The 23,432-nt window shown below is 47.5% G+C and overlaps 1 protein-coding gene across 11 annotated transcripts in view; it reads right to left on the bottom strand.

Moving 5' to 3' along the window:
- Window positions 1-3,545: 3,545 nt before the first annotated feature.
- The window catches only part of dlg1b (discs large MAGUK scaffold protein 1b), a 64,948-nt gene continuing 45,061 nt past the window's right edge, over window positions 3,546-23,432 (bottom strand). For 2 of the 11 annotated variants that reach the window (XM_026313701.1, XM_026313704.1), the window contains 21 exons: window positions 17,290-17,385; window positions 16,597-16,650; window positions 15,944-15,994; window positions 15,031-15,155; window positions 14,372-14,541; window positions 13,412-13,548; window positions 12,923-13,067; window positions 12,381-12,510; window positions 11,840-11,996; window positions 11,519-11,621; window positions 11,272-11,386; window positions 10,886-11,062; window positions 10,718-10,784; window positions 8,668-8,767; window positions 6,907-6,948; window positions 5,998-6,048; window positions 5,781-5,882; window positions 5,502-5,674; window positions 5,002-5,111; window positions 4,788-4,879; window positions 3,546-4,699 (listed from right to left, as the gene is read on the bottom strand). In XM_026313701.1, coding sequence (XP_026169486.1) covers window positions 4,593-4,699; window positions 4,788-4,879; window positions 5,002-5,111; window positions 5,502-5,674; window positions 5,781-5,882; window positions 5,998-6,048; window positions 6,907-6,948; window positions 8,668-8,767; window positions 10,718-10,784; window positions 10,886-11,062; window positions 11,272-11,386; window positions 11,519-11,621; window positions 11,840-11,996; window positions 12,381-12,510; window positions 12,923-13,067; window positions 13,412-13,548; window positions 14,372-14,541; window positions 15,031-15,155; window positions 15,944-15,994; window positions 16,597-16,650; window positions 17,290-17,385 — 2,304 coding nt within the window. In that variant the 3' untranslated portion in view covers window positions 3,546-4,592. Of the gene's footprint in view, window positions 4,700-4,787; window positions 4,880-5,001; window positions 5,112-5,501; window positions 5,675-5,780; window positions 5,883-5,997; window positions 6,049-6,906; window positions 6,949-8,075; window positions 8,110-8,667; window positions 8,768-10,717; window positions 10,785-10,885; window positions 11,063-11,271; window positions 11,387-11,518; window positions 11,622-11,839; window positions 11,997-12,380; window positions 12,511-12,922; window positions 13,068-13,411; window positions 13,549-14,371; window positions 14,542-15,030; window positions 15,156-15,943; window positions 15,995-16,596; window positions 16,651-17,289; window positions 17,386-23,432 lie in introns of all 11 variants that reach the window. The other 9 variants (XM_033325650.1, XM_033325651.1, XM_026313702.1 and 6 more) reach the window with 7 other exon arrangements.

The following is a 23,432-nucleotide window of genomic DNA, read 5'->3' as shown; positions in this document are numbered from 1 at the left end:
ATAAGGTAGTTAACGTCAGCTACCCAGCGGTATATAAAGTACTTCGAATTAGAAGTATATAAGGTAGTTAACGTCAGCTACCCGGCGGTATATAAAGTACTTCAAATTAGAAGTATATAAGGTAGTTAACGTCAGCTACCCGGCGGTACATAAAGTACTTCGAATTAGAAGTACGTAAGGTAGTTAACGTCAGCTACCCGGCGGTACATAAAGTACTTCGAATTAGAAGTACGTAAGGTAGTTAACGTCAGCTACCCGGCGGTACATAAAGTACTTCGAATTAGAAGTACATAAGGTAGTTAACGTCAGCTACCCAGCGGTATATAAAGTACTTCGAATTAGAAGTACGTAAGGTAGTTAACGTCAGCTACCCGGCGGTACATAAAGTACTTCGAATTAGAAGTATATAAGGTAGTTAACATCAGCTCCAACAAAGTGATCAACATAATAATCAATAATTAGAATCCAATAATATCAGATCCATTCAGTCTGCACAATGAGTACTTTTACTTTGGATACTTCAAGACATTTGGATGATGGTACTTTTGGACTTTTACTGCAGCAACATTTGGAATACTTCAAATTAGAAGTATATAAGGTAGTTAACGTCAGCTACCCGGCGGTATATAAAGTACTTTGAATTAGAAGTATATAAGGTAGTTAACGTCAGCTCCAACATTAAAGTGATCAACACAATAATCAATAATTAGAATCCAATAATATCAGATCCATACATGTGAAATGGGCCATTCTGCACAATGAGTAATACTTTTACTTTGGATACTTCAAGTACATTTGGATCATGTATTTTTACACTGCTAGTTATATGTCCTGTTACTGCAGTAAAGGATCTGAGTACTTGCTCCAGCACAGGACAAAACAACTCTTCACTTTAAGGTAAAGAAACTGGGAGGTGACCTAAAGTACACTCATAAGGTACTTGTACTTCAAGTATTATAAGTATTACTGGTCACAATTCAGTTGTACATCTGAAATCTGACTAGTCTGTAATTTAATATTTAAGACACATCTCAAATATCTTCTTGGATCCAAAACTACTATTACTACTAATATTACTAGTCACAACAACTCTATACTCAGGTGAGATCTGATGATCAATAATTACCGACTTGTCTTAGGGGTCAGACCTGTGGAGGTGTAGTATGTATCCATGGCAACGTCAAACTTCCGGTTTAATGTGAAATTCACCAAAACAAACTGATGTTTAGGTCACGTGTCATTTGAATTGTAAGAGTCACATGACCTGGAAGGCACTGAGCGAAAATATAAATTATTAAATATAAAAATGAATGAAATGATATAATTGAACTTTTATTTAATGATTTCAGTGACCGACCTGTTCTTACCGTTTTCTTATAACATGAACACATGTTCGCTCTTCCTGTTGTTCCTTCTCTGTCATTTATTGAGTGACGGTCCCTAAAGTCTCCTGAGGAACAAACCGCCTCATCTCAAGTTTCTCCAACGGGCTAAAACCTGAAGTTACAGGCGCTGGTTCTTATGGATCAGTCACGTGATCACCGTGCAGGAAAAGAAAAAATGACGACCTCCGCTTGAACGTCACACACATTACACGACGAGACCGGGTCCAGATCCAGGTAAAACCACCTGAACCGCTAAAGCGCCTAAGGCACCAGCCCGTTTACCAGGAGCTCAGTGACGTAAGTACAGGAGCTGTTGCACCTGAGCCACCTCAAGCCAATCAATCAATCAATCAATCAATCAAATGTTACTGCAGTAAAAGTCCAAAAGTACCATCATCCAAATGTACTTGAAGTATCCAAAGTAAAAGTACTCATTGTGCAGAATGGCCCATTTCACATGAATGGATCTGATATTATTGGATTCTAATTATTGATTATTGTGTTGATCACTTTAATGTTGGAGCTGACGTTGACTACCTTATATACTTCTAATTTGAAGTACTTTATATACCGCTGGGTAGCTGACGTTAACTACCTTATGTACTTCTAATTTGAAGTACTTTATATACCGCCGGGTAGCTGACGTTAACTACCTTATGTACTTCTAATTTGAAGTACTTTATATACCGCCGGGTAGCTGACGTTAACTACCTTATATACTTCTAATTTGAAGTACTTTATATACCGCCGGGTAGCTGACGTTAACTACCTTATATACTTCTAATTTGAAGTACTTTATATACCGCCGGGTAGCTGACGTTAACTACCTTATATACTTCTGATTTGAAGTACTTTATATACTGCTGGGTATCTGACGTTAACTACCTTATATACTTCTAATTTGAAGTACTTTATATACCGCTGGGTAGCTGACGTTAACTACCTTATGTACTTCTAATTTGAAGTACTTTATATACCGCCGGGTAGCCGACGTTAACTACCTTATGTACTTCTAATTTGAAGTACTTTATATACCGCTGGGTAGGTGACGTTAACTACCTTATATACTTCTAATTTGAAGTACTTTATATACCGCTGGGTAACTGACGTTAACTACCTTATATACTTCTAATTTGAAGTACTTTATATACCGCTTGGTATCTTGGGAATTTCCTACCAGGGATCAATAAAGTTTGATGATCAGTTTTTTGTTCATCTAATTCTGAAGTTATTACATAAATGTACTGCAGTAAAAAGTACAAGTACCTCTAAGCTGTACTCGAGTATCCTACACCAACAAACAGTATAAACTTCTCTAATTGTACTATTTGTCAGTGTAACTGTGGTTTTGTTCCACGTGATGAGGAAAACTCACCTGTCGCCGCAGTCCCGACAGTAAATCCATCACGGGTCCAGTCCGGTCCGTGTCCGGTGCAGCTCAAATTGACTCTGGAGACTAAAATCCAACTTCGGCATCGTCTCCGGTGAAAAACACGAAGTTTCTCCGGTTCACAGGCGGGAACGTCGCTTCATGTGGCAGCAGGTCAGACTGACGAGCCACAGGTGTGCTGGACGGACCGGTGTCACCTCAGGTAGGAACCGACACAGCCACGACACGGGCAGTCGGTTCCGCACTACACCTGTAGTTTTACTGCTGCTTCAAATACTTTTAGATGTACTTTAACAAATACACACGATACTAACAAACTAAATATTTTTAAAATAAACACGAACATCTCAGACATGAATGTTTCATAAGTTACCAACATAAAGTGCAAAGAGCTGATGGGATGAGAAGCTTCTTTAAAAACTAAACATTAAATATTTTCTCTTTTTATTAAACATGATGGTGAAAATTTATGTCTTTTTAATTTGAACCTGTGTATTTAAAAGTTAAAATAAACTGAACAGGTGTGTCAGGTGAGACGAACCCCGGACCAGAGTCCAAACCTGGAGGAAGGAGGAGGAGGAGGAGGATGGCACCACTTCCTGTTTTCTTGTTAAGTTTTTATTATGATTAAAAAAGAAAATTAAAAGACAGAGGAGGTGGTGATCAAAGAAAAGAAAAAATATATATTCATATTCAAATATCTTCATACTTTCTATTCATATATGATTAACAATGCAGAGAAAATAATTCCTGTAGTAGTAGTGCTTACGTAAAGTTCAATATAGACTTTTATTATAACAAAATAGGCAGTTTACCGAGGGTTAAATATCTGTCCAGTCTCATTGTACAGTCGGTGTCTGCGACCCCTGCACACACCTGGAGCGGCAGCTCGACTCCAGGGTCACCGACGCGAATGATGGACGTCGTTTCCGTGGTAACACGCCGACGCCGCCGACGGAAGTCACACGGACGACTGATGGGGGCGGAGCTGGCGTCGCAGAGGGCGCCGCTCCGCACGAGACGACCCGCAACACCCGGACAGGAAGTCGCTCAGACTCAGGATGAAACGAACATGGACTGAAATGTCTCGACGTCTGATGTCTGAGATCAGTCTGACGTCAGACAAACTGGTCTCAGACATCAGACGTTTAATGATTCAACTCAGACTGAAAACAGAAAAATCACCTGTGACCTTTGACCTCCTCACGGTCGGCCCGAATGTTCGGTGAAGTCCGACCCATTCGGTGCCACCAGCTGGTTTTGCGTCATTAATTAAAAGGTGCGCCCTCCAGCGGAAAAAAGAAAAAGGCTGAAATGAGCACAGGAGAAAAGCTGAGGTGAAGGGGCTGATGGGAAATTAACGGGTATTAACTGACATGCTGTTAAAGCTCGAACGTGCAAAGTTTTGCTTTTTGTGTCTCCGCCTTCCTGCGGGCCGACGGACGCTGCCTGAGACTGAAACTCCGTCCGTTACCTTACACGACAAAAACGGGAAAAAAACCCCACAAACAAAAACCGAAAGATAAAATCTGCTTCGTACGCTGCTTCTCGCCGCGCTCCTGGACTCAGTCCTCCTCGAAGCTTCCCTCCCAAAACCATCGGGAGCTGTACCGTGTCGTAACCTGCTGTGTGCTTTGCTCTGCTGGCCAGGAAACCTGACAAAAGTCTCATTCAGGCGACTAAACCAAACCAGGTTCTGCTGAGCCGTGAGTCTTCAGGAGGGGCCAGGGTCGGATGGGGGGAGGGGTCGACTTTTCAAAATAAAACCAAGTGAATCTAAAAAGAGGAGGAGGAGGAGGAGCGGCGGACTCGGAGCTTCATAACTTCTCCTTGGACTGAACCCAGATGAACGGACCCGACTGGTCCTCGATGATCTGCTTCACCTGCTCGTAGATTTCCTCCAGAGTGTCGCCCTGCACGATGGCTGGAAGCACAGAAACAGGATTTTAAAGGTCACCAGAGAAAACACAATGACGCCAGTGTTGTTCCTGTTCGTCTGAGCCGCATCTCACCTGTGAAGTGCTCGGTGAACTCCTGCTCCAGCTTGGTGGCTCTGTCGAAGGTTTTCCTGCCCTGCTCCTCCGTCAGACGCTTGTTCATCTCCCTGCAGCAAAGAACAGCACGGTCACAACCAGAGGACAACCAGACCCCGGTTCACTGTCCCGGACTTTTCCCCGGTACAAAGTAATGAAAGTATGGAACGGTTCCCTCCTGGTTCTGACTCACATGATGTTCTCCACAGATTTGGGCTTGATGAAGATGGCGATGGGGTGAAGCTGAGCCAACTGGAGTCTCTTGATGGCGTTCCCCGACACGTCCAGGATACAGTGTTTACCCTGAGGAAGAACACAAGTCAGTGATCCCACCCAGCACCTCTCTATGGACTGACTTTATTAGGAACCCCTGTCAGACTGAGGTAAAGGAACCAGTTCCTGCGACCTCATGGCTGGTTTCAGTCTAGTTTACCACAGGTGGACTCCCATCAAGGGGTAGAAACAGCAAAGATCAAGAGAAATGGGAGGAGCCTGATGTAAATGTGATATTTCAGTTTTTCCTTGTTAATAAATTTACAAACTTTGTCATGATGCGGATCTGAGTGTAGATTAATGGATTTAAACAGTTGTAGTATCAGGCTGAAAAAGTGAAGGGGGGTCTGAAGACTCTGTTTATGAATTAGATTTTTTAAACAAAGTTTAATGATGAACCAGAAAAAAACGGGCTGGTACCTTCTCTGCCACCTCTCGGACCGACTGAACGCTGGTTCCGTACAGGTGGTTGTTGTACTGTCCTGCCTCGATGAACTTGTGGTCCTGGATGTCTTTCTCCATCTGCTCTCTGGACACCACAAAGTGATAATCCCTCCCGTCCACCTCGTAGTCCCGCTTCGGCCGGGTCGTGTCTGAGAGTCACGTCCAGGGAAAAGATAAAGAAATTTAACGTTTGGTTTGGACTTGAGTTTCTCCACCAGTTGTGGTTCGACATAAACCTGCAGATCTCAGACTTACGTGGGACACAGGATCCAAATTTGTCGGGGAACTCTGAGATCAGGTCGTCGTTGATGCGGTCCTTCATGGGGCCGAGGACGATGACGGGACGAGTGTAGTTCACTGTCAGGAAGGACCCAAACACGTCACACATTGATTCTATGGATCGAACCGACTGTATCTGTTCTGTTGACGGCTCAGTGTGAACTTCAAATAGACTTTACATCCTGAATCTCACCTTCCTGCTGAACGACGGGTTCATACGACAGAACGTACTCCTCCTGTCCACCTGCAGACACACACACACACACACACACAGGTTAGTATGAGCAGTCAGTGTAGAGTAGGCTGGACGGAGTTAGTCTGAGGTTAGAGGTCACGTCGGTGCGACAGGTTCTGATGCAGAAACATACAAATCAACTCTACACTCGTATAAACGTGCTGCAGAGACAGGCTGGACATCAAAGGGTTAACGCAAACGTGACTGACAGTCAATAATTAATCAATAACCAATAATTAGAATCCAATAAAATCAGACCCATCCATTCTGCACAATGAGTACTTTTACTTTGGATACTTCAAGTACATTTGGATGATGGTACTTTTGGACTTTTCCTGCAGTAACACTTGAGGTGCAGGACTTGTACTGTGGTATTTCTACTGATACTGCAGTAAAAGCCATCAGTACTTCTACCACTGGTCAGAAGGTTCTATGGGACATGATGACAGAACAGTGTTAGGGTGGTGAGTGATGGGCTCTGAACAAACTTCATCAATCCAGTCTGCAGACGGATTTTCAGAAACGAAGAGGCTGCTGGGTGGAACTCTGGGTGGAACTCTGGGTGGAACTCTGGGTGGAACTCTGGGTGGAACTCTGGGTGGAACTCTGGGTGGAACTCTGGGGAGCTGTCTCATCCAGAGTCCATGCAGCAGGTCAGAGCCTCAGTGCAAACAGCCGGACAGACGTTCATGCTGTCAGGCAGCGTTAGCAGGGACACGCTGTGTGTGTGTGTGTGTGTGTGTGTGTGCGAGTGTGAGGTCATGCTGTTACTGGCCAATCAGCAGCTTGTGCTCATGAACATGATCAGTGGGGGGGTTAGCGGTTAGCAGGTTTCCTGTGGAGCAGGCAGCGGCGACGGTCACTTACGGTAGCTACTCTCACTATCGCTGGCGTTAGACGTCACGTGTTCTGCAATCACAACAAAACACAGGACACGCCGGGTCAGCGCTTTCCCACAATGCTTTGCCCGGAGCCGGGACCAAACACAGGAATCAAGTCCAGCAGCAGCAGATCACACATTCAGTCTGATTTTCAGTTTAAAGGGGAAAGAAGACAAACTGGGACAAAAACAAAGCCCAGCTCAGACGGGACGCAGCTACAGACAGAATCATGACAGTCAGATACGAGGCCTGCACTTGAATCTGTCCCACTGCAAACACTTTGTTTTTCCACTGAAAACCAGTAAATGGGACCGTCCTGCAAACTGGTTTCATCTTTCCTGGAGTTCAGCTTCTTCGTCGTCGTTAACACACCGTGTCTGGACATGTTTATTTGGACTTAACTCAGAGCTTAAATTTACTCAGCATGTGAAGTTTTACCCTGCAAAGCCAAAAAACAGAATCATTCATGTGCACAAACCGATTTTTACAACAGACCACAAAGGCATCGTGGTTCACTGAGACCAGACCCAGGGCGAGCTGGATTTCATTAGTTCCATTTCAACCTGAGAGTCAGTGTTTGTGCAGGAGGAAGAAGAGGATGTTTATTGTCCAGCTGAGCACTGAGCTGACCGACGACTGCACAGGAAGAAAACCAGGGCTGGACCGTGGAAACTGGGGGATGTGGGATTTTTCTGTGCACCAGGCCCCAAATTCAGTTTCTACCACGGTTTGGTTTCCAGAAAACAACCACAGCCTCTTTCCCCTTTGAGAAGATGCAGCTGCATATTCTGTGACTTTATGGTTTTACCTCCTTCACTTTTAACCTTATTTTGAAAGCAGCCACAGAACAGCTGACTTCCTGTTTGACCCTTTCACAGTTACAGCACAGAAAGTTAAGAGAGTTCAGTTTGGAGAAAATTCAGCTAATAAACGTCCAAGACGCCGATTCTCCAAACACGAGATCAGATCTTTCCATGTAAAACACTGAAGAACAATCACATGAACGATAAAAAAAACAGCAACTCGCAGCTTTTACTGTAAAATGAAGGTTGTGATTTCAACGTGATCTTCTGAAACAGGCTTTGGCAGAAAGTGGATCCTGATGGGACTTTCTGTGTGTGTGAGTGTGTGTGTGTGTGTCGGGGACACACTTACTGTGGCCTTTGGAAAGCAGGTCGTCACTGTTGTCCTGATGTCAGTGCAGCCGAGTGAACAAGAAGAAGAAACAACCACAAAAACACAAAGTTACTGAGTCCCAGCGACAGAACGAGAGCACAGCTGGAACACAGCTGGTCCGCAGGGCGGCCATGTTTTACTCAGCGAGGACGGGGAGGGGGGACTCCGACCGTCCAGCTGTTTTCAAATAAATGAGGCCAAATATTCTGCCCCCACAGCTGGAAACCAGGGGTTCTGCAGGTCTCATCAACTTCACTTTGACTTTTTTTTATTTTTTATTGTGTGTGTCACCGAGTCCAGATCCCATCCAGAGACTGACTGTGGTGTCCTCAGCGAACCTGGTCTGTACTGTGGACCTCCATTTGTTGACTGTAAAAATAAAACTCCTTGCTGCTCCCTGGATGGGATTTTTGGACGATCACACCACACTGAACCAATGAGCCAGGCCCCGTTGCCATGACAACCAGGGTGTTCGCAGCACACCGCCGCCAGCTGACCTCTCTTCCTGTCGCCGACCAATCGCCTTTCAGACAGACCGCCCACCCCGCCTCCCCGTCACGCTGGTACTTACGGTCGGCATCGCTGGTCTCCTGCTCGCTCGCCTCTTTGCTCTTGTAGAACGGAAACTTTCGGGAAAAGAGGTTCTTTTTACGCTTGTCATTGACAGACTGCTGAGGAGAGGAGGAGGGTGATGGAGTAAAAACAGAGGAGGGAGAAGGGCAGATGAGGGAGTCTGACTGGTCTGTCTGTGGCTAGCTGGCTATCAGTGCTGGCGGCCAAATCAAAACGGATTTCAACTCAAACAGCAGCAAAAAAAAAAAAAGACATTTAGGGGTTTAAGCAAAAGATAAAAATCCTAGTCAGCAGGAAATCCACTGCAGCTTTAAACCACCAGAGTGTTCAGGGTCTGCACTTATAAACCCCCAGCTGATGTGAGGTGGACTTGGACTGTTCACTGAAGCCAGTCTGAGCCACAGAACCCAACCAGTGTTTTTCTTTTAACCAGTACTTTGTGACATGTGCACATAAACGGTGGTGTTTCAGAGCTGAAGCAGGGACAGTGAAGGCAGCACGCAGCAGCAGGAGGACAGAAAGACGACATGCGGTTTTAGATCAGCTGGTTTCCTCTGGTGTCGGACCCCTCCTGTCCGGACAGAGCTCCGTTAGGTGGACACTGGTTATTCACCTTAAGGAAGCGCTGCCCTGGTACTGTTTACTAATCAGCTGCTGATCAGAAAAACCCTCCTGTCCTGACCCTGATTCGGCTGCTGGACCTGTTAATAAGAACCAGCTTCCATTCAGTCACAGTCTCTGTCTCTAACGTTAGAGCTTCTTGGAGGAACCGGTTTCTGAACTAAAGTCACTGAGACTCAGTCAGGACCCGAACAAACTGGACATCTGCCTCCATTAACTTCTGCTGAACCCGGTCAGCAGGGTCCGAGTCCGTGTGGGACTCAGCCTGTACCCATGGTAATCATAAACAACCGTAACCTCGGCAACTGCACTGGACAGACAAAGATGGCGGTAACCATGGTAACTGTACACAAAAACAAAGATGGAGGCTGTAACCATCAAAATGCTGATGGATTTAAACATTAAAAACCGAAAATTAAAACTGGACTAAAATGTCAGACACTTTTGTGAGAAGACTAAAACCAAATCAAAGTCAGGTCCCGACATAAACCCTGATCTGGTGTCACAGGAGGGAGGGGGTCTGGGCCATCACTGGGTCACATGCTGCACAGAGTTAATCAGCACACAAGAGGGGGGGGGGGGTGAGAGGTGAGTAGTGAGGAGGAGGAGGAGGAGGAAGGTTTCTGTGAGCACAGTCAGACATCAATGTCAAGCGTTTCTCTCTGTATGAGCAGGGGGGAGGGACTGGGGGAGGGACTGGGGGAGGTCATGCATGTAGTTTCCCGCCCTCCCCCATGTCAGACTGGCGTGTTAGCGGGCTGCTATGTGGGCGGCGCTGGGCGGGGCGTTCTGGCGACGCGTGTTAAAGTGACACTCGGTGTAAAAGGTGCTGGGGAGGCGCTGCTGCGGTTTGGCTGCTGAGACGTTCGAGTGGTGAAGAAGATCAACGACAACATGCTGTTAACGGGCGAGCTGCTTTCAAACATTAGTCAGTCGCTCATTAGTAGGTGGAGGTCAGGTGGCCGCGGCTCAAACATACAGTCTGACTACAGTCCAACTAGAACCATGCAAATATGAACTCAGTCCTTACACGACAGAAACCAGTTATTCAGAGACCTTCACTCTGAGAACAGCTCTGGTACTTAAAATAAACTGGTCCAAAATGTAAACGCACATAAGACGGGTCCAAAGCTGCAGGCCCTTTTATTTTTCTTTACACGAGTGAAGACGTGTCGTCTGCCAAAACATTAGTCCGTTAAAGCTCAGATTCATCTACGGGACAGACGACTCAATCGGAGGTTTCCACTAAACCAGTTACAGCCAGACGTCTGGAGCAGGCGGTCTCCATCTGATCTGGGGCTTTCCTGTAATCGCACCATCGCTGTGCTGTCTCAGAATCAAGGTCTGCTCGTGAAACTGCAGACGCCGCTAACGGCACATGTTCTCAAGGTGTCTGCAGCAAACTGCTCACACAGCTGCAAACTCACCCCTCTGTCCCGAGACTTAGCGTTGAACTTCACCGTCTTTAATCTCGCTCTCTCCTTCTTCTCAACCCTGTGGTCAGACGGGACAGGAGGTCAAAGGTCAGTGGCCGTCACACAGAAGACCAGTCAAATGTAAATGTTATTTCTAAAAAACGTGGAGTCGTCACCGACCGTCTCTTGCTGGGGATGACTCCCACCTCCTCCACCTCCCCCTGCGCCGTCAGCTGCCGTGCCTGCCACCACTCGTCGTCCGAGGCGTTCACCACGTGGAGGATGTCTCCGAACTTGAAGTTGAGTCCCTGACTGGGCAGACCCGAGTCTCTGGTCTTATCGTAGTCAAACAGAGCTCTGCACCACAAACACACAGATATTTTACAAGCTGATCCAAAAGTTCAGTTCATGTTCAAATGGACAGAGAAAACGTTTTCCAGAGCTCTCAAATGTTCACTATAGTCACTCAAGTCAACTTTGACTAAACGGAGAAATTACAGCTTGTGCATAATAAACACAAATAACAATAAAAGACAGGTGAGAGTTCAGGTGAGCTGCCGTCTCACCTGACGTAGAGCGACCTCTTCTGGCTCGTGCGCAGGGATCCAGACCCAGAACTGATGCTGCTGTTCATCATCTGCTCTCTCAGGTCGTGGATCTTCGCCTCAAAGCGGCTGTACTCTGAACAGGAACAGTTCACCCACGTCATTTCAAAACATCTGCAGCAAAACGCCGCCTGCAGTTTTGGAGTCTCAGCTGAAATAACATCTTAGACAATTAAAACTACTTCTCAGGTGTGTCCAGGTGACTCACCCTCTGGCCTGTAGTGGGCGATGATGGTCACCGTCTGCCCGGCGTTCTTCAGGGCGGCGGCGGCTTGTTCGTGAGTGGCGTTACGAAGGTCCACGCCGTTCACCTGAAAACAGCAGCAGACACCACAGCCCAGTTAGTTCAAGGTGATTCTGTACCTGAGTGTTTCCAGGTGTTTAATGCTACACTGACTTTTATGATACTGAAGTTTATCTACTGATTTCAATTGTGCTTCAGTCTCTTGTTTACATTTGTTTTTCTTCTGCTGTACAAATAAAGTTTTGACTGTTGCATTGTGGGTAATGTAGGTGAGTGTGTACGCACAGAGACCAGCCTGTCTCCTTTCCTCAGCTCTCCACACAGGTCAGCCGGTCCTCCGGCCAGGATGAAGGAGATGAAGATGCCCTCTCCGTCCTCCCCGCCCACGATGTTGAAGCCCAGCCCCGTCGCTCCTCTGTGCAGCACCACCTTCCTGGGCTCCCTGTGGGGGCACACGGCAGCTGTCAGTCACCCTGACATCATGTGACACAGAGGACAAGCTCGACCTGATCGGACCGTCGGTGAAGTTTAAGTTGTCCCCACAGCTGTGGGCTGATGTTCAGGTGAGGGGACCAAAACATCAGAAAACATCTACATCTTAATTTCTGTAGGTGTTAGCCGACTCTGGAGGTTCTGGTTTCACTGCCTTCACAATAAAAGGCCTCTACAGGGAAACACATGCATTAAATATGGTCTGTGACGACCATCAGGACTGACGGCCGTGTGCAGCTGCAGGTTTTCACCAGCAGAGGGCGACGTCAACACCCGGACTGTGAAGACCTGAGAATTTCATTCAGAGCGTGTAGAGATACGTTTCTGTTCTCACCGGGTGACGTTGTCGTCTCCCAGCATGCTCTTCGGGGTCGGGGAGTAGCGTCCTGAGGAGGCTGGAGGGGGGAGGGCCTGGCCCAGGAAGTTGGGGGGGCTGATATGGTTCTCCATTTGCTGGGAGTAGGCTGAAACAGACACAGAGGGCATGTCAGTAAAATATCAACAGCATAAAATAACGTACACAGCTGGTCCCTGCCCAGTTCAGCTGTAGGTTAGAGACGTTAGAGCGAGGAGAAGATGGAAAGGGGGGGTCTCTGAGAACTGGATAGGCTGAAGCTGGGGGGGCAGGTAGTTTGGATCTACAGGAAAATAGGGACAAAGTCTGGTTTCAAGCTGGAAAAAAGGGACCGATTTGAACCTGAGTATCTCTTGCTCATTAACTTATGATATTTACTGAGGTGTGTGTACGTCTGCATGTGCAGCTCACCTGTCACCTGTGACTGAAAGGCTCAGGTCTGTGTTCGCTCAGCCTGTAGGAAGGACTGTACCTGTTCCTGATCAGTCTGTGTGTGTTCAGTGTACAAAGTCAGGACTCACAGTTGGTGAGGTCGGGCGGGGCGAAGCTGTCGTTCATGAAGACACTGTTGGGTTTCGCCACTTTCAGGTAAACCACGTCAGGTGTGTTTTTCAAGGCAGTGACGGCATGTTCGTGGCTCACCTCCTCCAGGCATGTGCTGTTCACCTGGACACCACATCAACAGTCAGAACCAAATCTCACCAGAACAACACTCAGTTTATTAGGAACCCTGTGTCGGACTGATCTTCATGAAGGTGATAATGTTCAGTTTGTGTTCAGGCTGTTTCATGGCTGCTCATCACTGTTAAGGCTGCAGTCTGTGCTGCTGTTGGACTGGACTCTGTTACACTGACACATGGTAAATCTCCTCCTGTCTGTGCAGACTCTCTGCATCACTGCAGGATCCTGATGTGTCACCTGATGATTCCAGTTAATTGTGTTTTACTCATCTTAAATGAATGAACGTTGTGGCTAAAAGACGTGAAGAGGTGAGGAACGCCAGGACTTACAGCCATCAGTTTGTCTCCGATCTGCAGTCTCCCGTCTTTGTGTGCAGCTCCTCCCTCAATGATCTTTGTCACATAGATGCTGTTGTCGCCTGGGATGTGCTGGTTCCCCACTCCGCCTGCTATACTGAAGCCCAGACCTGCAACACACCGGGACCGGTTTAACACGGGCACAGATCAGGACACACACGCAGAAAAAGCATGTTTCAGGATGTTTCTGTGGACACTGAGGTTCAGGGGTCTGGATTCTGGTCTGGATAATCATGAGACCCTGAAGGATTTCACTGAGCAGAGACAGTCCAGCAGCACATCCAGACCATCTGGAGGCTCCAGTGGGTGCACGAGGAACCGCAGGAGGCTCAACAGGACGCCACGAGACAGACGGGACCAGTGCACTTCCCACAGTACCACAGGGACGCTACTTCAGTAACTTTAGTACTACTAGGACTTTATGAAGTAACACATTACTCAGCGGCAATATTGTGACTTTTACACATATTAGTACCTAATGTGAATTAATGTTCTCTTGAGGAAGGTGAGGGGACTGTAGCTGAGGACAGGAATCAGCAGTTCATCCCTCTGCAGGGAGCTCAGGAGGTTCTGACCAGGTAGAAGCTGGGGCAGGTGAGTTGTGAGCTAGTTAAGCTAAGCTACAATGCAAAGGCTGTGAAAAGAGGAGCCAGCTTTGTTTGTAAAGTTGTTTTAGCTGAAGGCTTCATGAGGACACATGAATCTATGAGCAGCCTGTGTGGGTGAGACCTGGAGCGGACTACGCTTTGGTCCAGATGTCAAAACTGATGTTTCAGCCACCAGGACATAATAACTTTACTCAGGTCACAGGTAACGGCCTCAGACAGTCCACTAAGGTACCACTCTGAGTATATGTCACTACCACAACACCGGCCTCCAGTTTCACATGTTGGGTTCAGATTCTGGTTCTGCTGACTGGATACTTCCTGTTACCTTTGGGTCCTTTCACCAGTTTGATCTCCATCACTTTCTCAGCGACGGGTTTCCTCCTGCGGACGTAGAGTCGGACCAGAGATCCGGCCTCCTTCAGAGCCTCCACGGCTCGGCTGTGAGTCACGTCCCGGACGTCGACTTCGTTGACTCTCAGGATGACGTCATTAACCCTGAAAGTCAGAACCACAGCGTCAACAGAAGGTGTGTCATGTTTACAGAATCGCACAGGTTCTGTTTTTATTTTCCACACAGGCCAAGTCACTTTTTTTAGTGTCTGAAGGAACAAAGAGTCGACTGGTCTCTGGTTCCACTGCTCCAGCAGCGTCTGGAGTTGACCAATAAGCACCTGACCCTGTTTGTCTGTAACTGACCTGAGCTTTCAGACTGACACATGAGCTTCACCGATGACACACACGGTCCATGCTAGAAGCAACCTGAGACTGGACCGGCTGTTTGCCTGCTGCTCTTCATCCTGCACCACCACCTGGATCAGGTGTGTCGGACTGTCACTGTTACATTATGAATAAGCAGTGAAAGGACACTGCAGGGGATTCTGGGTAACTGACACCGGCTTTTTCTGCAGACAGCTGGTTCTGAGCCGTCACACATATCTTATGTGTGAAGTATGAATAAGATCTGCGTCTGCTGAGCTGTCTCACCTGAGCCGTCCGTCCTGGGCCGCGGCTCCTCCAGGTATGACTTTGGTGATGAAGATACTGGGGTCTTCGCCGATGTGGGGGTTGTCTGTCCCGCCTGCGATGCTGAAGCCCAGCCCCGAGTTCCCCTGGATACCAAAGACAATCACAGTGTAGGTGTCAAAGGGTCAGTCCAGTGTTTTCCACTGAGATCAGATCCAAACCAACCATGTGTCAGCGTGTCAACATTTAATTCTGGTCTGTGGCTGAGGACGGAAATCTTTACAAACTGCTCCCAAATATTTCATTTCATTTTAACCAAACCAGACATGCAGGTAGGTCAACACACATTTTTCATTTTAAAAACATCCGAGGGAAATCAGCTGCAGAACATATCTGCACACGAGGTCTGTTGACGACGACGCTGAACCAAATATTAACAGGAGGAAAAATAGTTTTTGCAACGCAGTGACCAAACATTGAAGAAACGCCGAAGCCTTCAGACAGAATAACTGGGCAGCTCCTCGGGGACTCAGCTGGCAGAGGATTTTCGTTCTAATTACGCTGCACTGATAATATTCTGCAGAGCAGAATTAGGGCGAGAATAAAAGAAGGAGAGACGAGAACAATAAAGATTTCACCACAGTCACGGATTAAAACTGCTGCAGGATGTAGTGTTTGTGAGAGCACATCACAAACAGTCCACGTTTCACATTCAGAAACTTTGGGCTCTGCAAGTGTTAGGGCTGTGGTAAAAGTACTCAAGTCAAAGTACATAAATGAAGTACTGTACGTAAAGTCAAAGTAACAGTGTCTGCTGCCAGGAGGCGAGCAGGTGAATCCTTATGGACTGAGGCTGGTTTACGTAAAGCCGAGTCACGACAACATGGCCGAGTTTCAGCCAGACAGAGACGGGGGCGGCTCGCCGTGGTCTTACCCTCTCCAGTGTGATCTCCTCGTACTCATAATCCGCCTCCGTCCCGTTCACCTGCACACACACAAGATCCATCAGTCAGAAATCAACAGGTGAGTCTCAGCTGATCATGTTTGATTTCTACAAGGTTGAAGCTGAAACTGCTAAAACTGAAAATGTTTAGCATGAATAAATAATTTAATCTCACTATTTCTTCACATTTCTAATCAATACTGTATATGTACTGATCAATGAAACTATCAGCTGATTAATCCCTATTAAAAATACATCCAGCCCTATACGCGCTAACACTAGAGTTAAAGGATGTTTAAACACCGATGATGACTGTAGTACTGTAAGTACATTTCCCAGTACTTTCATATTTTTAGTGTTTAGACTTTAGCAAAGGCCCTGAACACTTCCTGCACCACTGGACCAGCAGGTGTCTGAGAAATGGAAGGAGATTAAAAAGCTGTGAGTGAATCCAGAAGCTGCTGCAGTTTCCATGAACTGCTGTGACCGTTGAGGTTAAGGTGGTGAGAAAACCTCCAGGTTGTAAAGGGGCGACGTTCATCCACTCCTGTTCAAACACTGATGTTCTTGACAAAAACCATCTCACCAACTGTTTTTTGTTTTGAACATACGTCAGCCAGAGACAGAACGTGAAGCGGACTCACATATGGAGGCGTGTCCAGGCTGTCTGTGTTGACCACCACGGGGGGAGGATTCGCCTGAGCAGAGCAGAGACATCACAGCATTAAAGGGAATAACACACCCCCTCCCCAACAAACAAACAAACAAACAAAAACAAGCACAGCACCTGAGTGACCCCCCCCCCCCCAAAAACACTGTCCGCCGTGCAGCAGATAAAAGGCAGCGCTGCCATTACTGACTTCCTCTCTACAGGATCTCTACAGACCTACAGGATAAAACCTGGACAGCGGTGGATTTGAGCAGAGATTAGTGAGGACACAGCGGTACGTACGTGGTGGCATTTCACACCACAGAAGATGCAATGCTGCAGCATGAAGCCTACAATCAGATCTAGCCCTGCAGGACGGAGACTCTTCCGGCTTTACGCTCTGCCTCGCACGTCCTCTGAGCGTCTGACTCGATCCCTCGCTCAGTTTCTGCCTGGGAGGAGCCAGATGGGCTCTTAAAAGTCAAATGGGGGGAAGTGTGGCATTTCTCCCTCTGTTTCTATCTCTAATCTGCTCATTTCATCAGAGCCACAGCTGGACTGCAGACACGGACCCAAAGTCTGCACAGCGGACGACAGACGAGCAGCCAGACAACATAAAAAGACAAATCTGGAGATGGATGGAGCAGAGAGAAAAAAGGAGGAAAATAAAAACATAAAAATAAAAAACCTGTGACGTTGGCGGGATGACGGTGGTCTCGGCTGGGATTGGCGAGATTGGGATCACAGGGATTATGGGAGAGGAAGGCGGGGCGGCCTCGGCCTGCTGAACAATAGCATGGTGAGGGGGTCAGAGGTTAGACAAACACAGTGCAGCACAGATGAACAGCAGGAGCAGAGAGGAGGGTGGAGGAGGATGTATGCTATGTCCTGTACCTGTCAGACAGCGTCACAGCGGTCGGCCAATCAGAGGAAGACATTCTGTGATTGACAGATCACCTGACACTGATGCTTTTTGGTCAATTGTGATACGACTCGTCTCTTTCGTGCTCTGAGGAGCTTAAAGGCACAGAGTGTGTGTGTGTGTGTGTGTGTGTGTGTGTGTGAGAGAGACCACTGTCCCTGGTATCAGGTGGACTGTGCACCTGGAGTCTCCTCCCACAGACCATGATGGGTCTGGGAACAGGTTTTAAAGAGGATCAGTGCTGGACATGAGGTTTGATTGTATCATGGTTTGCTGTGGATTGTTTTTGTTTGTGTGTGGTTCTGTTGGTGTGTGTACCCAGCCAGCATCACCTTTCCTGCACAATATAACCATATCACCATATCACTGTGAGGCCTGAACCAGGTTTCACACCAGTCCAGTCCATCTTTCAGAACCCTGCCTTCCACATAAAACCACCACCAACAGAGGCTGAGGCCCCTTCAACACCGTGACCTCCATTATACAACGTGAAGCTGCTGGCAGGAAGCGCCGCTCTGTCACCAACTGGCTTACTGTACTTGTGCTGCTGCAGCGGAACCAGGAACCCATGGAAAACCAACAGCCGCTATAATTAGCCCGGCACATCGACCACATTGATCCGGCAGCCCTACTTCTGGAACGCCGCTGACAATGGGGCTTAATTGCTCCCAAAGAGAACAAACGGATGTGACAGACGCTGCAACACACAGGACAGCCTGCGGTTTAATGTAACAATGGTCGGAGTGAGCGCTCCCGTACAGACAGGATCTTTGACGACACCAACACCAGGACCACTGAGCCCTACCCAGCCCCAAAACAGTTACAGTCAATCAAGACTCAGAACCAATCAGCAGATCAATCAGCCTGAATTCTGATAACTACGTTATTTATTGAGAAAAACATGACTGGAGCTGCAGGGACACACACATGGACCCCTGTATTGATTCTCCATAGACAGACACACTGTAGTAACTCAGGCTGACTGACAGTGACACTGACACACACACACACACACACACACGCACACAGCTCTGAAAACCTTTTTTATTTATCATTAAAGCACCTGCTCACTCAGACCGCAGAGAGACCCTCAGCTCCTCAACCACTGACACCATGATCAGTTCAAGGGTCAGAGGTCATGACATCTGCATCACAGTTAGTCTGGATGCTAGGCCTGGTTTCCAGCACCTTTTCAGTCCGGCAGCAGAACAAACCCTTTCAGGCTGTACCAAAACATACAGGGATCAATACCCAGACCTGTCAGGCTCAGCAATCGACCTACGGTGGCAGCTTCGCTCTCCCAGCTTCAAACAAAGCCCTGGCACATGTGGTCAGCAGTACCTTACTGAAAGCAAAGGGCACCCAGCTGGCTGCATAGCTGCTGTTGATGACTTTAGCCGTACTCTTAGTTGGGCTTTTCTTGACACTGTCCCGTAGGTTGAGGAATCGGCTACGAGCTCGGCAGGACGCCGGCACGGTGCAGGCGGTGAATGTCGACAGAGACGCCTGGACCTGTGGTCGACTGGTCTGCTGCTGCTGCTGCTGGTGGAGTTGGTGGAGCTCAATGGCGTGCTGCCTCTGGAGCGGGTGCAGGTGGGCGATGGACTCCTGCAGGTTGATGCTGACCCGCGGCAGCTTCTTCTCTGTGCCGTTCATAGCCTTGGAGGAGAACTCCTGCCGGGGGTAATGTGTGGTCATCTCTGGAGGAGAGTCTGGGCGGAGGAGGTGATGGGTAAATAATAAATGACGGATGGTATCCTCAGATCTGGACGGGACTGCTCAGTGGGAAAGCTCAGTCCCGTTACTCAGACTCCAGCTCGACAGCACAAAAACACTCACTGTTGTCTTTCTCCCCTCGCCCGTCCCTCACTTGTTCTTTCTCTGTGACACCCTCCCTCTCGTCTTCTCTCGTTCTGCTGCCAATTAATCGGCTTCAGCGAGCGAGGCACATGTCAGCACGGGGGGTGGGGGGCTCCACTCGCAGCATGAATAATCGATGCCGCCCCCGCATTCACACACAGAGACGTGCACGCCAGCATCAGCAGCGGGGGGGAAGCAGCGAGGACTCCTGGTTAGTGGCAGCTTTGACTGGATCCTCTCTGCAGCAGCTTTAAGCTGATGACAAAGCCAGAGTCAGGCCTGAACCACAAGCTGCTGCTTTCTCCGTTTCCCCCTGCAGCACCCAGGGGCTGGTTCAGCAGCTCCACAAGGGAACACGAGTCAAAACCGCCATGACAACATGACCGTCGAGACACCAACAGTAAAATACACTGGATTAAGTTCAGTCATTCAGGGTCCTGACTGATCTGCATTCACTCAGAGCTCCATGTTTCCTCAGCCCAAAGGCCATTACACCACATGTTACACAACAGGATAAATAAAACACACGACTTCACTGATCTGAGACCCAGAGTGGAAAAACCATTTTAAATGTGCTCAGGAGACAAGATCACCAGGTCATCACAACAAAAAGGGCTCAGGCCGAGATAAAGGGCTTCTCCGTGTCAATAAAACACCTAAAGTTTGGAACCGAGTCCAGAACCAAACTCTCTGGACGCTGCAGTTTAAAGAACAGAAACACGTCCTGTCTCCCTTTGACAAGCATCAGGTAAACTGTCATCAGCACATTGTGACACGACGCTGCTCAAATGTTCAAAACATATTTAATCAAACAGAAATAAAGCAAATGTATATTCAGGTCAAAGGTGAAGCAGGTTTGTCAGTTGTCACCTTAAAAACAAGTGATGCTGTGACACTTCTCTCAGATACCGGCCGTAGAAACATTAGTATGACACTACATACCGGTATACGCTAAATTAGTGTTGGTACCAAAACTCGTCCTGACACCAGAGAAACATGAAAAGACCTGCAGCTCTGACCGAGGCCCAAGGTTTCCTGTTGTGACAGATGTATGGACCGATTAAGGATTTACTGTTCCAGCATTTACGCTGGCTAAATTATGAATGGACAAATTATTCATCCAACATGTAAGATGCCCCAGAAAAACCCACATACGAGTGTTGACATGACAACAGGCGCTGGAATGGACTGATTTCATAAGTGGATTTAAAATCCGGGTTTTGGTGGGCAGATTCCATATCTTTCCCTCCCTCTTACATTCACAGCTGGAAAAACCAACAGAGCCATCAGCACTTCATCTGGATATGTGGCGGAGCTTTAACGTCACAAAATCACCAGCAGACCAGCCTGGGCTGTCTGTCTACGGTCCTTGAACGCCTCATTTAGAAGATGGAGGACAGAGGACAGCAGAATGTATTGATCTGCATCGGTGTTCTGCCGTGAATATTGATTTGGCTGCATTGTTTCTGATGTATTACACCGAACAGACGAAGCTGTAGCATTAAATCTCCAGGAGTCTGGACTCAGAGCCACATCATTCTTTACAGCAGGAACACAAACACAGCACTCAGATCAGAAAACTATACCACAGAGTGACCTGAGCGTACAGTACAAAGCCAGACTGGGCCTGGGTCCTGGTCAGAGCCCACCTCTGCTCTGTGGTTTTACCAACACATCCACTGTGATGCTGCCAAGGATCCAGTGTAGATTAGGATTAGTGTCTGAACTGCTGCTGTGTGTCTGCAGCTCCACCTACAGGCCATACAGACCAACACACAGCTGCCATTTACAAACTAAAGGTAACAGTCAGTAATTAGGTTTTAGATGTTTAGATAGTACCTTAAAACAGAAGAGCTGCGTGGATTAACAACATCCATGTGGAAATTAATGCAGCAGCAGCTTTAAAATCCGACGTTCTAACGTGTGGAGGGAATAAAGCTTCTCCTGGACTCTGTGTCCAACCTGTGTGCTCAGCTTGACTCTTCTGACTGAACGTTCACTGACGAACGCGATGGACAAATAATCAGCAGCAGGTTTATTCCTCGACTTGCTGATGGTTCTCACTGTATCACCATGATGACCAGCAGGAATCCACAGCAGCCCCATTCACATCGAATCAGGTGCAGCAAATTTCAACTCCTGAGTTAACTTGATTACTCCCCACAACCACAGGTTTGCCCACAACAGCATCATTAATATTTAATTCACTGTGTTTCTAACAATCCAGATCTTCTTTTGTTGATTCTGTGTCTGTGGCAGGTGGACTTCACTGTATGGAAACCCAGACCTTCTCGTTCGTTTGAATCGGAGATTTGTGTTTATGCAGGAGAACAAGAACAAGTTGGAGCTGGTTCAGTTTTCTCCGCATCACCTTGTGATGGCATCCTGCATGACCCAACATAAAACAGCAGAACTTCCCAGAGCTATAGAGCCCTGTCAGTGAGGATTACAGACCCCTGTGCCGACTTCTGCACCCTAAAACACTATACACACAAATCAGTTCCACCAACTGGACTTCCTGGGGAGTACTTTGTTGTGCCGCTGGTACAGGATTGTGATCTGCACTGATCTATCAGTCTATTCCTGTAACACTGTCAGACTCTCAGTGGACAGTTCTTAGCAGCAGAGCCAGAGATATCACCAGGCTCATGGAGACTGGAGCACTGAGACCCATTCACCAAAAAGATGGATAAAATCTGGTCTCCAGAAACCCTGACAGGTGCTACCTACGGCTGTTCATGGTATAAGCATCATGGGCCGAGTTTAATCCTGAACATTTCTGGATTCTTTAATTAGATACCTGGACTCCACCAGTTCCACAGCCAACAACTGCAGCTCGAATCCTACAGCACCTAAATAAAAACCTGTGTGAAAAACGATCAGACCTGTTGGTGTTTACACGTGTAACCCTGCAGCTCACGGTGTCCGGGCTGATGGCGAGCAGTTTCAGGCTTCAGTGACATGAGGAAGAGGAAGCAAAATTAAGGTACAAGCTTAGGAGCATGATGACATTAAACCCTCAGTTCTCCAGGTGACACTAAATGAAATGAAGAACTGAGGGGGGTACAGGGGTCCAGTAATCTGGAAACAAAGGTCCAGTTCAGCAAACTCTGAAAATATGTTTTTTTTTTTGTTTGTTTTAATACATTTTTTAAAAAGCCTAAAAACTGGAGTAGTCAGAGCAGTCAGCTACAACTCCCAAAATGCATTTCATTAACGAGCGTCCAAACACTGAGCTTGTCTCTGGAGGGTTAGGGTTCAATATACGCAGACACAAACTTCAGCTTCAGCTTCGAGGACTCCTGTGTTTCCTATTTTCCAGTCTTAAACCAACAGACCTGCCTGTACCAGCATGTTCCTTGCTCTAACTGAGCAGACTTCAGAAAAATAAAACTTTGACATGATGGAAAATGCATCTAGGTCCTCACGTCAACACTTTAAAACTCTAAATGCTTTAGTTTCTCCACATGCATCTGATGAGCGTGACCATGTGCACGTATGTAAACGCCGCGTTCGAGGCAGTAAACAGGGAGGCGGGGGTAGCGCTGCGTGTCAGGAGCCTGGAGGTTGCTAGGCAACGCCGGGGAAGGCATGTGCTACTGCAGGGGTCCCTCACATCTGCCCAGAACATGATGCTGCTGTTTATGCAGGTAAACCTCTTCACATGTTCCACCTACAGGCCGCCTCCATCACACAGGCTTTTAGGAAAAGATGCTCAGGTGCGACAGGAGCCCAAAGCACAGCTGACATCAACAGAAACACCTCCACCGTGTGACGGGAGGGAGATTCCAGCTCCTCGCTCTTATTATCTGATACGAGCCGCAGCTGCTGAAAGCTCTGGAACATTCAGCAGCTGAGTGTGTGTGTGTGAGTGTGTGTGACCGACACACACTGAGCTCACATTTAGGTGACGAGCGCAACACATTTAGCTCCATTATAATAACCTGCCCACCGCTGCTGCAGCCTTATCAACACATCACCTCAGATCCCCAAAGACACACACACACACACACACACACACACACACACACACACACACACACACACAC

Source organism: Mastacembelus armatus, chromosome 17 (genome assembly GCF_900324485.2).
Source record: "Mastacembelus armatus chromosome 17, fMasArm1.2, whole genome shotgun sequence".
Lineage (NCBI taxonomy): Eukaryota > Metazoa > Chordata > Actinopteri > Synbranchiformes > Mastacembelidae > Mastacembelus > Mastacembelus armatus.
The sequence above is the reverse complement of the archived record's forward strand: the minus strand, read 5'-3'. Positions and strand labels throughout refer to the sequence as shown.